This window comes from Carex rostrata, chromosome 20 (assembly GCF_964058835.1).
Source record: "Carex rostrata chromosome 20, lpCarRost1.2, whole genome shotgun sequence".
In the NCBI taxonomy this organism is placed as follows: domain Eukaryota; kingdom Viridiplantae; phylum Streptophyta; class Magnoliopsida; order Poales; family Cyperaceae; genus Carex; species Carex rostrata.
In genome coordinates, this window is record NC_135937.1 from 2,315,681 (window position 1) to 2,334,161 (window position 18,481).

The 18,481-nt window shown below is 32.3% G+C and overlaps 2 protein-coding genes and 1 long non-coding RNA gene across 3 annotated transcripts; 1 reads left to right on the top strand and 2 right to left on the bottom strand.

Annotated features, from left to right (window-relative positions):
• Positions 1-11,159: 11,159 nt before the first annotated feature.
• On the top strand, positions 11,160-12,359 carry LOC144572853 (glycine-rich RNA-binding protein GRP1A-like). Its single transcript, XM_078322531.1, has 2 exons — positions 11,160-11,407; positions 11,779-12,359. The coding sequence occupies exons 1-2, from the start codon at positions 11,294-11,296 to the stop codon at positions 12,169-12,171; spliced, it is 507 nt and encodes a 168-aa protein (XP_078178657.1). The 5' UTR covers positions 11,160-11,293; the 3' UTR covers positions 12,172-12,359.
• Positions 11,782-13,313, bottom strand: LOC144572854 (uncharacterized). Its single transcript, XR_013517818.1, has 2 exons — positions 13,199-13,313; positions 11,782-12,496 (listed from the first exon to the last, which is right to left on the bottom strand). It is a non-coding gene; the product is annotated as an uncharacterized LOC144572854 (long non-coding RNA).
• Positions 13,314-13,960: 647 nt separating this feature from the next.
• Positions 13,961-17,279, bottom strand: TTN5 (ADP-ribosylation factor family protein). The gene is made up of 5 exons (XM_078322533.1): positions 17,035-17,279; positions 16,828-16,938; positions 16,582-16,744; positions 15,725-15,805; positions 13,961-14,385 (listed from the first exon to the last, which is right to left on the bottom strand). The coding sequence occupies exons 1-5, from the start codon at positions 17,097-17,099 to the stop codon at positions 14,248-14,250; spliced, it is 558 nt and encodes a 185-aa protein (XP_078178659.1). The 5' UTR covers positions 17,100-17,279; the 3' UTR covers positions 13,961-14,247.
• Positions 17,280-18,481: the final 1,202 nt, after the last annotated feature.

The window sequence follows — 18,481 nt, forward strand, 5'->3', positions numbered from 1 at the left end:
CAGTTGATCAAACTTTGATCGAATTAAACTTGAATAATTCCCGAATTTTTCACGAATTATTCACGATTTTTTTCTGAATTTTTCCAAGAACAATTATTATATTTTTTTTTTTTTTGCTCCGTTGCAAAACTGAGATTTTTGATCCGAATAATTCCGAATAATTCCGAATCATTCCCGAATTATACCCGAATTATTCCCGAATCACGAATTTTTGATCTCACTGAATCGAACCCGAATAATTCATCTGTCACTATGTCGGGGATAGGGACGAGTAAGACTGTGCTCCATAAACAATGGCCTAGAGGAAGGGGAAAGAAAGGAAAGAAAGGGATCAATACTAATTTCATTCTCACTACACTCCGATTTACACTCTCATTTGGAGGTGACCACAACTTTTATACAACAAACTCATTCTTTTTCCCCTTCGCTCCCCTCCACTTCTCCTCCAATTCTCCTCTTCTAGAACAAGGGAACGATTCGATCAAGATCGGTCTGCTGGTCTTTCCCCTCTGCTCCTTTCCCTTTCCTTTAATGAAGGATATTTCATCTCTATCGGAGCACAGCCTAAAACACCAATGATGGAAGGGAAGGGGAGGAAGACAGGAGTGAGCTACTCCTCTATACAATAATTTTACATTTCAATTTGAAAGTGAAAGATTTTGTCAAAAATCAACATGATTCTTACCTCGTCTTCCCTCTGCACAATAATCGCTCATCTCTGTTTCCTCTCTGATTCTTCTTTTCTGGAGAAGTGGCAACTGATAGAACGAGCTGGCGACATTTCTCCTCCGCACAATGATTTCTTCTTTTCTTCCCTCCGTGTACCCTCTTCTGGAGCACACCCTAAATAACTCATACCTTGTGACTCGTTTAAAAGCTCACTAACAATTTATTCATTATCAACTTAATAATAATTCGTTACTTATTAACTTGTTTGTTAATTTAATATAAACAGAGCATGAGTATATTGTAACTCACTCGTTAAGAACTTAATTACATTAAATCATGTCATATCCAATCCCAATCGGATCAAATCCAACTTTGTAGGTATGTGAGAAGGAGATAGTTGTGAGCCTATAACATGTAGGGTCGTGAGAATTGATAAGAAGATAGTTGTCTGATTTTGTTAAATTTACTTATGAACTTTTTTTGTTAAATTATGTATTGTTTAAGCATGTTAGATTATGACAATTTGCTAAATTCTATCAATGTTAATTAATTTTTTAATGATGTATCTGAAACAAAAAAAACTCGAAACGAAATTTAAATTGCCTACAAACTTGATTTCTTAGGCCCCGTTCGGTTGCTTGGGTTTTGATAGGAAAAAACAAAATATGAGTTTTTGTCCCCATATGCGTTCGGCAGTGTGGTATTTTCCTTTGTGAGTTCCCAATTCAATTCCAAGAGATTTATTTTTTCTCTTCTAATGACACTATTCTCATGGGAAAAAACAAATTCAATCAAAGCTCATTTTTTTCTTCCCAAGTGGCACAGCTTATCACAAGCAATAAAATTAGTTACTTATTAGCATAATTAAGATATTTTATCATAATTATTAATATTAAATTTGATTTAGCTAATAATTTAAAATTTAAATACTTCGTGTCTTGTCCGTAGTACGTAAAAAATTTTAATATATATTACTTTAAAATCTTTAATATGTTAGTTTTTATTTTTATAAATATTTTTTAATATATTTGTATCCATTTTCTTATTTTATTTAATTATATTATTAATAATTTTATAAATAAAAATAATTGTATAATATTAATCATTTTAGAAAGAAAATAAGAATTTTCACAACTAATTTCACGGTACAACCGAACACCCATTTGAGCACATTCCCATAATCAATCCCTTACATACTCATAACCATGGGTTCCCACTTTTTTAAAAGTGGATTCCCGTCCCCATCAAATCCCATCCCGTGTAATCCCGTGACAAACGAACAGGCCCTTAATGAGTCGCTTAATGTGTACAAATCAACTCAAGCATTTAATAAACCGAATATGAGCATACCCCAACTCACTCGAACTCGCTCACTAATTACCCCTACTAAGAAATGGAAATTTGCATCCTCTGAGATAATCTCAAACTTCTGAGTGTTTTTTTTTTTTAAAAAAAAAAACTGAACCATTCAAATACGTTTTGCATAGATCTCAACGCACAAATGATGTTGGGACCGAATAGGGACCATACATGTCATTCAAGGAAAAGTTGAGGAGTAAAGCTAGCGTGTGACATGCTCACCAAGAAAGTTTGGTGAGCATAACTCCAAAAGTATATCGGATCGACGTCAAATGTCAAATCCAAACCGTTGAAATCCATGTACTTCATGAGTGATGCATATATATGCAAAATTTTGAAAGTTTCGAGTTTATTTGCTACACGGTCAAGTGGTCAAAGAAATGAACATTTTATTATAAGTTATTTTATATATTCAATTTTTATTATTTCTTTGACCACTTGACCGTGTAGCAAATAAACTCGAAACTTTCAAAATTTTGCATGTATATTCATCACTCATGAAGTACATGGATTTCAACGGTTTGGATTTGACATTTGACATCGATCCGATATACTTTTGGAGTTATGCTCACCAAACTTTCTTGGTGAGCATGTCACACGCTAGCTTTACTCAAAGTTGAGATATCTTATATGATATGCACTGCAGTCTGCAGTCTGCAGGGATGGCATCTTTCCTAATGTGCAAGCAGGACAGCTACATGCTAATGAATGGAGTTTGAACAAGTCGGAGTCTGTTCGTACTTAATTCATTAAATTAATAAATGACGAGCGAATCAATTCGAATTAGAAAGGCATAGCCGAGTTGAAAATTTAACTTGTAATTAATTTAGAGAAGGGTTAAAATGCACCATTGATTTTGTGCTCCAACCATACTTTATGTTTTTATCTCCGTTTACAAAGTTCAAACAGTCGATCTGAACCGTTCATCTTGTTCTACATATTAAAATGTGTTTAGAGACCAAATTTTATATTATTTTGAATTTTTTTACTATTTATTTATATAGGTACAAAATCACTGCATCTGGACCATCCAAAAACAGTGATTTTATACATATCTAAAAAAATAGTAAACAAATTTCAAAAAATATAAAATTTGGTCTCTAAACACATTTTAATATGTAGAACAAGATGAACGGTTCGGATCGACTGTTTGAACTTTGTAAACGGAGATAGAGACATGGAATATAGTTAGAGCACAAAACCAATTGTGCATTTTAACCCTACTCATTAATTTATTTACCAACTCAAGTTGACTCGTAACTCATTAAGTTAAATAGATATTTAAATTTTAAGTAATTTTATTTTTTAAGGACTAAACAATACATGATTAAAAGAAAAACAAATTTAACCTAAACCATACGGTAGGTAATTGAGTTTTCAGGATTGCACTATTATAGTGATTTGGAAATGGGTTGAATCCGATTGCGATGTGCGTTTTGAAATTAGATTTATTGAATTAGGTGACTCGAGTTCAATTGAGATTGGATATGGCATAACTTCATATAACTCGAGTTCGTTAAGTTAATGAGCCGACCAACTCAAACTAATCATGAATAAGTTATTGACGAATATTTAACAAACAAGTTACGAACTGAGTCACAGACTATCTATGCAGCTCTCTGTGCAAGTGGCATTCGCTCTCTAAGTTCTTGGGCCCCTTGGCTCTGCTTGGCTCTGCCAATGCTGCAACTTTTTCCGAACCTGTCCAGCGGACTTTTGAAAATAAATTACAGCCGAGTTTTGAACACGGAATATATAAGAAATAAAAGTGAAAACTCATCTTTGGCGTAAAAAAAATAATAAGAAGAAGAAGATAAATATGTTGAAATTTATTACCATATGTTCTGAATATTTATTAACATTTTTAATAAATAAAAATATTAACTCAAAAGTTCTGCCATGATTAAAAGAGTAGGATTAATATGTATTATTGGTTTTATGCTCTAATCATACTCCACATTTTACAATTGATATGAACCGCTCAACATGATATCTGTATTAAAATGTACTTAGAGACCAAAATTTTAAAAATCTGAATTTTTTTTTAACTATTTTTCTAAACATATACAAAATCACTGTTTTTGAATGGTCTAGAAGCAACAATTTTATATCTATCTAATAAAATAATTAAAAATTTCCAAAAAATATAAAATTTGATCCCTAAACACCTTTTAATATAAAGATCATGTTAAACGATTTGGATTGATTGTCTTAACTTTGACAATAGAGATAAAAAAAATACAGAGTATGATTGAGGCACAAACATAGTGACAAGGTACGCATTTTATTCGCGTTTAATTTGCAAATAATTCATTTTTTTGATATTACCGAACCGAACACCGTATTAAACGTTGACTGAATCTTTAACCGAATAAAACGCGAATTTTACGAATTATTCGTGTTTTTTCCGTAAAAATTCGTCTGAACTGCTACTCAAAAAACTTCTTCTCACGTGGCCTGGCAGAATCATGCGGGAAAAAACATGTGGATATCAAGCTTCTCTCCTCACGTGGCTTTGTCAGAAATATTTGAGTGGATATCAAGATCTTCTGTGGCTAGGAATTACATAAATTTTGTATAGCAACTTAAATTTGGATGATTTTTTTTTGCTTCTTGGTTATATACTTGTACCGAATCATTCCCGAATTATATCCGAATCACGAATTTTTGATCTCGCCGAACCGAATCCGAACTATTCATTTGTCACTATGGACACAAGAGCAACAATGCGTTTTAACTCTACTCTTGTTAAAATTTATAGATATATTTTAAATATTATTTTTTACGTGCTTGTAAATCGTATTGTGAAAGAAGAAAAAAGACATGCACTAGAAAATCATTTACAGTACATTGTGAACGTTGATTGATATTATTTTAATCGATAAAAACATCATTTTATGTCCTAAAATTTACAAATATACTCTCTATAAAACACATTTCTCTGCTTGTAAATTATTTTGCGCAAAATAAAAAAGATACAACGTATGTTATATATGCAGTGAAATATGTCGCAAAATATTTAGAGTGTATCCGTAAATTTTTAATATTTTTAAAACTAGAACAAAGTCTCTGTTGATTAAAACTTTAATATATACATTAGGAATGCGTTGTAAATTAATTCCAACTCATTGATCTTCGTTATTATGTGTTGTATTTTTTAGTTTAGTGCAAAAATATTCTCTAACACGTGCAAGTTAATATTCAGAATAGTAATTTTCATGAGAACTTAAATATATAATCTCTACTGATTAAAAATATTAACAAACATTCACAGTATACCGTAAAATGAATAACAACACATTTGTCGACATAATATAAAGAGTAAGACTAAGATATACACGAATCAGTTCATACTATGAATTCATATTTTTTGTTTTTAAAATTCAAAATAATTGATCTGAACTGTTTGATGCAATCTTCATGTGAAAATATACATGTAGTTGTAGATCAAATTTTATATTTTTTATCATTTTTATACTACCTTTTAAAATCGATAGAAAATCACGTAACTTAAAATATTTGGACCATCAAAAAGTAGTAATTTTAACCTATCTAAAAAATTAGTAAAAAAATTCTAAAAAATATAAATTCCAGTTTTCAATGATATTTTTATATGAAAATCGGATTGAGTGATTCAGATCGACTGTTTAAATTTTTAAAACATAATTTAATGTAAATAGTAGCTGATCTATACTCTGCAAAGTAAAATAGCGCCACTCTAATGTAAATATAATTTTGTTTTATTTTGAGCAAAACAACTTTTTATATCAATGCACGTCGTATTTTTTGGGGTAAATTTCGCTGTAGGTCACTAAACTTTGTTATTTGTCACGAATTGGTCACTCAAGTTTGATTTGTCCCTTTTGAGTCACTAAACTTTGTTATTTGTCCCAATCAAGTCCTTCTATTTTTTTCATCCAAAATTTTAACGGAATATTCCTATTCCGTCCAAAATATTAACGGAATATACTCATTTCATCCAAAATATTAACGGAATGAGCATATTCCATCCAAAATACTAACGGAATTAGCATATTCCGTTAAAATTTTGGATGGAAAAAATAGAGGGACTTGATTGGGACAAATAACAAAGTTTAGTGACTCAAAAAGAACAAATCAAACTTGAGTGACCAATTCGTGACAAATAACAAAGTTTAGTGACCTACAGCGAAATTTATCCTATTTTTTGTAAAGCTTGTGTGATTTATAACGAACGATTCAAAATCGCATCGCAAACAATTCAGATACTATATACTGTTTATTTCGACTTGGTCTATTTCCTTCAACGGATTGCACGTGGAATTAATGAATTCAGATTCAGTGCAATTCATGAATCATGACTGCTTAGAATTAATGAGATCTGAGTTGTTCGTTATAATACGACATAAATCTCAAATAAAAGTCTTAAATTTTAAATAAGCACCAGATGTTCAAATTGATTTTGATTCGATATCAGTAGGAATGTAAATAGATCGGATGCGAATTGAATATTAAGCAGGTATTAATACAATATTAAGAATACAATTTAGATATTTAATTTAAATAGTGTTAAAATTAATACGTTATGTTATTATTCAATAAACTATTTTTTATTAAAAAATAACAAAACAACATAAAATATATTTCTAATTCAGACATTCGTTAAACATGTTACATCGTTTCAAAACACATACATTGTTAACAAAACTTAATCACCAACATAACTGTGTCTTTAATCAATAAATACCAACAAATTAAACAAAATATTCCCCTCCAACTATGTATGATTATAAAACACGAATACGGATGATGATCTGAATAATAATCAATATGTGTTCGAATATATATGCACAAACGAATACATGTAAAACAAAAAAAAATACAAATACAAATAATTATCAATACCTGTATTTGTAATTGCTTCCGAAGACGAAATTGTATTCGTATTCGAATATCTAAATCCACAAAATTTTGAATATAGATCCAAATACATATGGATAAATCCGATCCGTTTGCATCCTAGATGTCCATATTCTATACATAGTTGTATCGTGCCGTGTTTAGGTGTTTCCATAACACATGAAGAGCGCAACAGAGGTAATATCATCGATACATCCTGGCAAATAAGGCAGCAGAAGAAGAAACATGAGCCAACAAAAAGGAACAAGTGTTACCAATGGGAGAGCTACAGATAAGCCAGCTTAATTAAAAAGAAAAGGAAGCTAAGGCTTTTGGGCATAATATAAATCAAAGGCATTTCTCAAGGTTCCATCTTTTCATAACACTGGTTTAGAATTATCGAGTCCACCGATCTCACGACTGCCACCATCACATTATCATCAAGTTCGCCATATTGTGTCAACACGTAGAGATTATCTGGACACGTGATCGAGTTAATTTTAATTGTTAGTAAATTATGTAGGGTTTATATTATCTTATTTTCTCACATCTATGTTTAATTATTAATTGAAACATATTACTATTATTCAAGTTTGTGTTTTAGTGCAGGAACCATATTTTTGGACTATTTTACATTATATGAAGCAAGAATCGGGTCGATTGGTAAACCGCAACATCGGTTTTAGAGCTCTGTTACGGGCCGTATGACCCCATACGGACCAGAGCCTAATACGGACCAATATCTAGATAGTCAAATCCAGCAGCGACACTCTATGAGTATGGGCCGTATGATCTTGTACAAACTGTAACCAAGGCACCATTTGATGAATAACTGCTCCAGCTGTATCAAGATCAGATCACTTGGACTCCGCTCATCTCCAGGCACCCCATCACTCCTATAAAAACATATGGATTGAAGAGAACTCATCTTAGATCATTTGTGTATTTTATATTTTATAGATTAGTATAGAGGAGTGTGTAGAGACTAAGTAGGAAAGTACTCCGTGTATGGTTGTATCCTTCCTCTCATCTCTTGTAAACATGTTGTTTAGCGGCTAAGCATAGTTCTTAGAGTGGGCAGTAAAAATGCTTTGATGTATATTTTATTTGAACATTGTTTAGTTTTTTGTTGTTCGATTGCTTTTCAGCTTTATGTTTGATCTTGCTTGATTTTGTTTATTAGTCTAGACTGCCACTGTGATGGCCACACATGGAAGTTAGTCACTATTAGGCTAATCGAATCGGGACAAGGGAGAATAAAAATACTAGATTATTGGTGGAGACCTCAGCCAGAGATACCATTAATTGAATCAACAATAGTATACATGAGAGTCTCGACATTCGCAGACGAATGTCGCATTGTTGTGCTTTACCATGTGGACACCTAATATGACCAGATGATGGAACTGATTAAGTAAAGTCTGAGATCTTTGGACTAGTCAGAGATCTCCTTGCACCAATTGAGTCAAGCCTTAACGGAAGTCTTGATTGGTAGAGTGATTGTTCGGTGAAAGCGATAGTCACTAAATTTAATATATTAATAATATAAAATATTAATTATATATTAATAATAATTATTAATAATAAAATACTAATTATATAATTATAAATTAATAATAATTATTAATAAAAAGATACTAATTATATAATCTTATTAAAATAATTATTTAATATATTAACAATATAAAATATTAATTATATAATTATATATTAATAATAAGATACTAATTATATTATATTAATATATCAATAACAACTATAATATATTATAATATTATTATAATAATGATTTACTATATTAACAATATTAATTATAAATTAATAATAATTATTAATAATAAGATACTAATTATATTATATTAATATATTAATAACAACTATAATATATTGTAATATTATTATAATAATTATTTAATATATTAACAATATAAAATATTTATTATATAGTTATATATTGTTAATAAGATACTAATTACACAATATTAATATATTAATAATAACTATAATATATTACAACATTATATAATAATTATTTAATATATTAACAATATAACATAATAATTATATAATTATTTATTAATAATAATTATTAATAAAGGGATATTTATTATATAATATTATTATAATAATTATTTAATATATTAACAATATAAAATATTAATTATATAATTATATACTAACAATAATATACTAATTATATACAAATAAAAGAGTAAGGCTACGCTACTTCACGAATTAAACAGGCTGTTTTAATTCGCGCTCACATCTCTAATTTCGAAGTCCAAATAGCCGATTCAAACCGTTAGATGTTTAATCTATATTAAAATGTGATTGGAGACCAAATTTTACATTTTTTGAAATTTTTTTACTATTTACTAAGATGGTTTGAAAATCGCTGTTTTTATTAAAATTCTGCATCTTAATAAATAGTACAAAATACATCAATTTTCAAACCATCTTAATAAATAGTAAAAAAATTTCAAAAAATATAAATTTTTGTCTCCAAGCACATTTTAATATAGATTAAACATCTAACGGTTTGGATCGGCTATTTGGTCTTCGAAATTAGAGATATGAGCGCGAATTAAAACAACCCATTTAATTCGCGAAGTAGCATAGCCTTACTCAAAATAAAATATTATTATAATTATTTAAGTTAGACCATAATGTGGAATAAAAATTAAACCATCATGTAAAGTGATTTAATTTAGGCTGACTTAAAAATTAACTTATGTCATCTTAGTCCGGCTCAATTAAGATATATTTGATGGAATAACGAACTCTAAACTTCTTATTCACCGTTTAGGTCACAACCAAACATGATAAATATGTTTATCGGCGTTAGGTTTGATTTTTGCTAATACGTACTAAGCACGAATCACGATGCACTACATGGGGTCCAGATTTTTTCTGCTCCCGTGCAGAGGCTGTCGGAACGTCCGGACCTGACACGGTCAGCAGAAACAGGACCGCTTTTCCACGCACTCTCTGAGTCCCTTTCCACTAGCTCGGTCTTTAGAAATATCATGAGCCGAGAGGATAAGACCTTTTGGAGGGCTAAAATGGTAGTTTTACGCGTTAGATATTTTGGGCACCATTCTAGATGGCTGATGGCCCCACCACATCACGTGGGGCTGGTTACATTCTTTCCTTTCAAGTTGCCAAAAGGCAATAATATCTCATGAAATTATGCGAAAAGATACTAAAAAGTTTGACAATTACATATTATTCGGGGTACTAAATTACTTATATACCCCTAAAAGATACTTATCACTTTATCAGCTTTTAATACTGTCAAAGATATTTTGTTGAATCGCGTCCTTTGCAGTTGCACATTATTTGACTTTCGGGTTGGGCTCAGATAACCAACGTGCAAATCGCAAATGATTTGAATATTTGGTTTGCGTAGATTTATCTAATAATAATTGAGAGGGCGTATCAAATCGACAATTCATATACTATTCATAGATTTAAAAGCGATAAAAATAGTGTCTTTCAAATCATTTACAAATGTTAATAGAAGCGTACCACGAAATTGTATTTTTAGATTTTTTTCATCGAAGTAATATTTATTAAATAGATTGAGATTACAATTCATATTTGACATAATAAGGAAATATGATTTGTCATTTTTTAAATCCTATGAAAATTAAACATTTGTTTGTGAATGTTAGTATACACTTCAACTTGCTAAGATGGTTGGCGAGTTTAATTCAAATGACAAATTCAAATTGTAGAAATCGATCTACTATGTAACTGTGAGTGACACATTTACATTTTATATTTAATAATTTATTTATTATTCAATAACAAGTGAAGTTGTCAAAAATTTATTTATTATTTTAATCAACTTGATTACATACAACTTCACTTCTTACTCTATTGATCGAAGTAATATACAGCAATATTTTCATATGTCAATATTATATCATCACAATAAATATTAATATTTAAAATGAAAGGTCGAAATGATCGAAAAAAATCAATTTCATCTTTATTTTAACAAATTCAGAATTCATTTTTGTTCTCTATTGCAAGTTTTGTACGTCGCAACTCCAGGTGCAACCACTACAAAAAAACCCATTGGATGGACCAGGGATATTCGCATTCGGAGGGGGCTAAAATTCAACTGCTCCCAAGAGCAACATTGCTAATCCTACACCATCGGTATTGACCGTGCGATCAAAACGGAAATGAATCTCTTTCGTCGGCATCTAAATGGCCAGCGGCACACTGACTACTCGTTCCAATCTATAAATCTAGGGTTTAGTGAGAAGCTTGATTTCCTCGTGCTTTCTATAGAGGTGGGTTGGCTTCTCCTCCCCCTCAGTTCGTTTTCTCTAATCAGATCTAGGGTTTCTCTCCTTCCGATTTTTCCCTGTTCAAAATGGCTGCAACTGATGTTGAGTACCGTTGCTTTGTCGGTGGACTAGCCTGGGCCACCGACGATCGCGCCTTGGAGGAGGCCTTCAAGACGTACGGCGAGATTGTGGAGTCCAAGGTACGATCTACTCATCTCTTCTCATTAATCCTTTCGTGATTTACTTATAGTTAAGGTCTTGTCACCTCTTAATGTTTGTCTGATCTGTTTTTTCTCTATTGAAAAAATACTGCATATTTCGGTATTATTGTAGTTGTCGTGCTTAATGTTTTTGAGAAGTCTGCATTTGTTTTGTTGATTAGAGAGAGATTACAGTCTAAATCTGGGCATCGCATCTAAATCTGTACTTCCAAATAGATATTTTCTTGATCTACAGATCGAATCTATGCAAGTGCTATTTTCCAAATTTTACTAACAAATAATGTTTTAAACTATACGATCTAAGTGACATGTCATATAACTGACAAATTGAAGCTTTTTTATGGACGCAGATCATTAATGACCGTGAGACCGGCAGATCTCGTGGATTCGGCTTTGTGACCTTCTCCAATGAGCAGGCAATGCGTGATGCCATTGCAGGGATGAACGGTCAGGACCTTGATGGCCGACAGATCACTGTCAATGAGGCCCAGTCTCGCCGCAATGGTGGTGGAGGTGGAGGTGGAGGTTTTGGTGGTGGCAGTGGTGGTGGCGGTTACGGCCAGCGCCGCGAGGGCGGTGGTGGTTATGGTGGCGGCGGCGGCGGCTATGGTGGAGGCGGTGGCGGCGGTTACGGCCAGCGCCGTGAGGGTGGTGGCCGTGGAGGCTATGGCGGTGGTGGCGGCGGTTATGGTGGTCGCTCCTCAAGGGGTGGCGGTGACTCTGACGGTAACTGGAGGAACTGAGTTGAGATTAGGGTTTAAAGGTCGTTTGGGTTTGGTACTTGCTGTTGTGTTCGTGCTTCTGTTCTGTTTTAAATTTTGACCGGGTGATGCTGTTCGCTTATGGTTCGAAATGTAGGTGTTCTTATTTTCAGTAATGATTGAACTATGGTGCTTTGCTTAGTAATTGAGAAATTATAATGGCAACTATTTAGCTAAATTATTGTGTGTTTTTGTTGGCTCCCTCTGGTATTTTGTGCGTTTTTGGTGACTGCTGAAACGTGCGTGTCATATCTTTGTCAATTAGTAGCTGTGTTTACTGGAGGCTCGCCGTTGGGGAGCAGTACAGCTTATTAGAAATGCATTTAATCACACATTTTATCCGAGTTTGGCTATAACACGAGTGTTATTTCAACTTGTATAACATAACTCTAAAATCTATTAAATTGACATCAATTTCAAAATCTATCAAATTGACTTTGAACGACTAATTTAAACCGTTCAAATTGATTTACATTATGAGTGATACGTTTATATATAGATTTTTTTTCAACTTGTAACATCAATTCCAAAATCTATTAAATTGACTTTGAACTACTAATTTAAACCATTCAAATTGATTTACATTATGAGTGATACGTTTATATATAGATTCTTTTTCAACTTATATAACATCTACTCCAAAATTCTATCAAATCGACATCAACTCTAAAATCTATCAAATCGACTTCGAATGACTAATTCAAACCGTTCAAATTGATTTATATTATGAGTGATACGTTTATATATAAATTTTTTATATTTTTAAGTTATTTTAGTATTGAATAAAGCGATAAAAATATAAAAAAATTAATGTATTAAAATTAACTTAAAAAATTACACCGCTTGATTTAATAATAAATAAATTTAATAATAAATAAATTTAAAAACTTAAATTTTTTGCATGTAAACACACAACTAATGAATTAGATTGGTTTGAAAACGGTTTGGATTCACTGTTTAAAGAATTTGATAGATTTTAGAATTGATGTTATATACAGGTTAAAATGACATTGATTCTAACTCATTTTATCAATTAACCTTCCAATTAGTAAAACAAAATTTCCTACGAGCAGTACAGCTTAATAGAAATGCATTTAATCAATAAACCTTCCAATTAGTAAAACAAAATTACCTACAATTTATTTGTCAAGAGTTGTGAAATAATACTTAAAAAGAGTCGTGCGAACGGAAAAAAAAGCAGCCATGAACTTTGAGATCAAGGAGGCGTTAAAAAAAACCATCATCAGATTTAAAATAGAGACGAAGGTTGTACCAGTGAGAAATTGGAAGGGGGGGTGAGCTACTGTTTTGACCGGGCTGGTTTCGGATATGGGTTAAACACCAGAATTAATCGGATCAACGTATGTAGCAGTCCGGGTGTTATAGAGGTTGGGTTCTCTTGGGTTAGGAACACAATATAACAATGTCGGGTAGATTATGATCTGAATTGTAGATTTAAATTTTTATTCAAATCATCTAAAATCAGTTTCGTGGTCTGCATAATATAGGACGCGCAATACCCATATCAAGGGATGAGCATATGAACTTCTATTAGGAAAAGGCAATGCTCGATGTTTGCGTAGTTGCATGTACCTTTGGTATGAAAACCTCTTCATGCGTAATATGAAGTTGGTTTGTTCTGATTTGTCCATTTGTCAGTCTAGGTGAACGAATAATAACAAGAGGTTGTTACATCATTTACACCAATTAAGGTTGTAAGAACCAAGGAAACATCATAAAATCTAGTAAAATAGCGCTGGCAAAGATAGGCTGAATAAATGAACGAAATATTCCTCGTAGAATAAATAAGAAAGGACAAAAATGGATCAATCACGCAGAACAGCCTTGCACAAGTTTTCCTCATAACTCAGCAGGTTTTACTCTCCTTCAAGTTTATCCATAGGGCTACCGCCTAAACAGATCTCTGATAGTAATTAATACAGAACTTCCCACTAGAAGAAAGCATACACCAGCAACTAAAAAACCTCATAATGAAGAGAACAGCCTCAAAGCTAACAAATTTATATTCATCTCTAGCTTCATTTAGCCCAACATTGATCAGTCGAGCACATAGATCCGGGAAGCGATATCTTGAACAAGCCAGTCAAAACCTTCAAGCAATCCTTCCCCAGTGTAAGCACTGCATCCCACTATTTGCCAGTGCCTGCTCTTGTCCATTGCTTCCAAATTAAGCACCTATATGACATGAAAGATCAGCAATTTTCTGAGATTCAAATCATGGCGAAAGATTAGGCTTAAAACAGATATCTAATTGTTGATATCCTTGGTAAGTGAGAAATTAATTGTTAGTTGTGGACACTGAGCCTTATTTCAAGTAAAATTTGCCTCAGTACATCAAATTTGAGTGCAATTGTGTAACCAAGGACAAACCAGTCAAGAAAAAAGAAAAAAGACAATAAAAATAGAGTGAGTCTATGGTACTATGCATATTACGATTTGGCACCGTGCTACGGCTCTATATTCGAGTTTTCAAATTCTAACGGTCGATCCGAACCGTTCATCTTGTTCTCCATATTAATATGTGTTTGGAGACCAAATTTTACATTTTTTGAAATTTTTTTACTATTTTTTTAGATATTTAGAAAATCACTTGATCTGAAAATTCTGGACCATCCAAAAACAGTGATTTTCAATAAATTTCAAAAAATAGTAAAAAAATTTCAAAAAAATGTAAAATTTGGTCTCCGAACACATATTAATATGGAGAACAAGATGAACGGTTCGGATCGACCGTTACGATTTGAAAACTTGAATATAGAGCCGTAGCACGGTGCCAAATCGTAATATGCATAGTACCATAGACTCACTCATAAAAATATATACAAAAGGGCATAGTTAGTCGATATTAGTAAAAAACTGGTACTTGTCAAATAAAAAAAAAATAGTACTTGTAAAATGCTATCAACTGTCAAAAATCCTAGTTTATAATCTATTATTTTATCCTTTAGTCCTAATAGAAGATTATTACGAAAAACAGTATATTATTAGAAGCATTTTGTTCTGAAACTGTAAACCCAACAATGTGACTACAGAAGACAATTTAAAGAATCACATTACGGTTCAAGACAAACAATAATGAAACATTAATCAATGTAATTGAAGTTCTTTTCTTTTATGTCAGATGATGATATCTCATATCTATGACTCTAGAAATTACTAAATATTAAACAAAAAGTCGCGAGAGCCCAGTGAAGCTAAACAATGCCATAATTTAAAAAAAAAAAAAAAAGTATCATCAACTATGGGATTAGCTATTATCTTAACTGGAATGAGTATCTTAGTCAATAATGAGTATATTGGACGTGTTACTGCACTGTTCATGTCAAGTAAGCAGCAATACATGATGAGTCATACCAGACGCATACCAATTAAGTACCAGTACACATGGCCTCAGTTTATTTCACAGTTTCCATTACTGTGTTGAACATTTTCAGGGCCTCTTTTCAAATCATAACAAACCTTACCGAAAGATTGTTCTGGAATTTTGATAAAGAAAAATCAAAATCAAGCTAACCTTGGCGATTTCAGATGGTTTGAGTGCCCCTTGGATATCTTGCTTGTTTGCAAATACCAACAGGGATGCTCCTGATAGTCTCTGTCAAAGAAGGAGAGAAATTGTGAAAGTTTTAAATCAAGTACTTAGGCCAGTAGCATACTTGCCAAAACACCCAAATTTCTCCATTTGCAATTAACACCCAATATTTCATCTTTTTTGCAAATACACCTTGCCAAATAATAAATTAAGCAAAACTGACTATTCCCTGTATATATAACTCAACAAACATCCAAACCTCATCATAATACTCCATAGCAATTTGATTGCAGTAATAGATGTAATATGTTTAGTTCAATTTGGATTTGGAAAATGAACTCATGGAAAAATTACCATGTAAAGTGTAATTTATCTTCTCGATCATACTAATCCAACAATTTAGCATTATTTACAAACATCTCAAAGGATGTCTGTAAAAATGTCAGGTCTTATGTTAGATACTATGAAATATAGGGCGGTGCTTGCGAAAGAACCATAGAACAATGTAACTTGTACCAGTTGATCTATTTAAGCCTCTTTGCATATTTCTATTCAGCTCATCTGGTATTGCTTTCCTAATTGATGACTAATATCAATTTAGAATGATGCATAATTCTAACTTGATACAAAATTGCAAAATGTAGATTGGTAATGCATATTTGAGTTACATAGTTGTCTAATAGGACATTTGGTAATTAATTGAGGCTTCATTACATGGATTTTTGTGAGTGTGTTGGTGATGGGTGTGTGTTGCTCCTCCAACATATTCAAGGCGATCACAATTAATCCCCAAAATTTGTCAATTTTAGTACCGACATTTAGACGAAGTTAACAATTACCTCTTCCTTGAGTAGATTGTGTAGCTCGGCTTTGCAATCCTCGAGCCTCCTCACATCAGAGCTATCAACAACCCATACCAATCCATCTGTTTGCTCAAAGTAATTCCTCCAGTATGAGCGGATCGTCTTTTGACCCCCCACATCCCATATATTCAACGCGTACCTGATACAAGGAGATTTCCAAATCTGATCGAAAATGAAAAAAATTTATGTACAGTTCGGAAATGTTGTAATTAGATGAGTTACTTTTGGTATGCAATGGTCTTGATGTTGAACCCAAGAGTGGGGCTGATGATGCTAGTATCTTCTCCGTTTACTTTAAGCACGATTGTGGTTTTTCCCGAGTTATCCAAACCCCTGCATCGGAATCAGGAGAGAGAATAAGAGATCCCTACCAGAGAGAGAGAGAAAGAGAGAGAGAGAGAGAGAGAGAGAGAGAGAGAGGGAGCATACACCATGAGGATGCGCATCTCCTTCTCTTTACGCTTGATCTTTCGTATGATGCTTAGAAGCCCCATTGGAGAGGAGTGACGAACAAATCACTGGTATACGCAGTTGATGTCTAGGTAGAATTCTCGTCACAGCACCTACGGGTCATTTCCTCAAAAAAAAAAAAAAAAGAATTCTCGTCACAGCTCTGATCGGAAGCAGATTATTATTTAAAAATGGGAACAAACAGATTAGAATTGAGACGAAAGAAGGATTCCAATTTTTCAGATGTTAAGAGAGGGTGCCTACGGGCTTCTGAATGACAAAAAAAAAAAAAAAAAAAAAGATGTTAAGAGAGGGATGAGTCGTACCTAATTGCAGGGAAAAGAACGGTACGGATTTAATCCCAACCGAACTAAAAAAAATCAGTGTCTATCATATACTAAACGAGCCTGAGCAATGGCAGAAGCTGATCCAACGGTCGTGATATTACGTAACCATACTGATCGTCCGCCGAAATTCCGAAATTTTTATTTATATCATAATAAAAAAAATAAATCAAAACACCATTTTTTTAGAAAATTTAAAAAGTGGAGGGATTGAGTTACAACAAAGTTCCACAACTATATTTTACATTTTCAAAGTCTAAATCGTCGATCCAAACCGTTCAACATGATCTCCACAATAAAATGTGCTTCTAAATCAAATTTTACATTTTTTGAAAATTTTTTACTATTTATTAAGATGGGTACAAAATTCAATGGTCTGAAATTGATTAGTTTTTGTAAAATACGTAATAAATAGTAAATTTTTTTTCAAAAAATGTAAAATTTGATTTGTAAGCACATTTTATTGTGGAGATCATGTTTAACGGTTTGTATCAACGATTTGGACTTTGAAAATGTAAAAAATGATTGTGGTAACTTTGTTGTAACTCAAAATTGTTGTAACTCGATCCCTCCTCATTTAAAAATTATCCAGGCTGTCAAATACCCCTGCAACCTCAAAGATTGGAAGCTGCCAATTGGCCCTGCGGCTCTAGTCTAGTAGCCTTCCAATGAATTAGCAGTTCTATTTTTTTTTACAGAAATTTTATTAAAATGGTATCAAAGACCGTCCATAACAAAATTCACATTACCCTTCTTATCCACTATGGCAGCGAATTGGTTTCAAGACAAAAAAATTCAGATCTTTGTACCACTTAAAAAAAAAATGAGGCTGCTAAATTATTTGGAGACCCCTGAGTTGGCGTTGCAGGGCTAATTGGTGGCTCTAGTCTTTAAAGCTGCAGAGACGTTTGACGGCCTGAATAGATTTGAAATTATCCAAAAAATAGTGTGTTTTGATTTATGGTATAAATAAAAATATTGGGACGAAATCCCTCCGACACTTGACACTAATATAGTTAAACTATACGCACTAATATTTTTTATCTTCAGAGTTAAAATAATTGATATGATGATTTTTATAT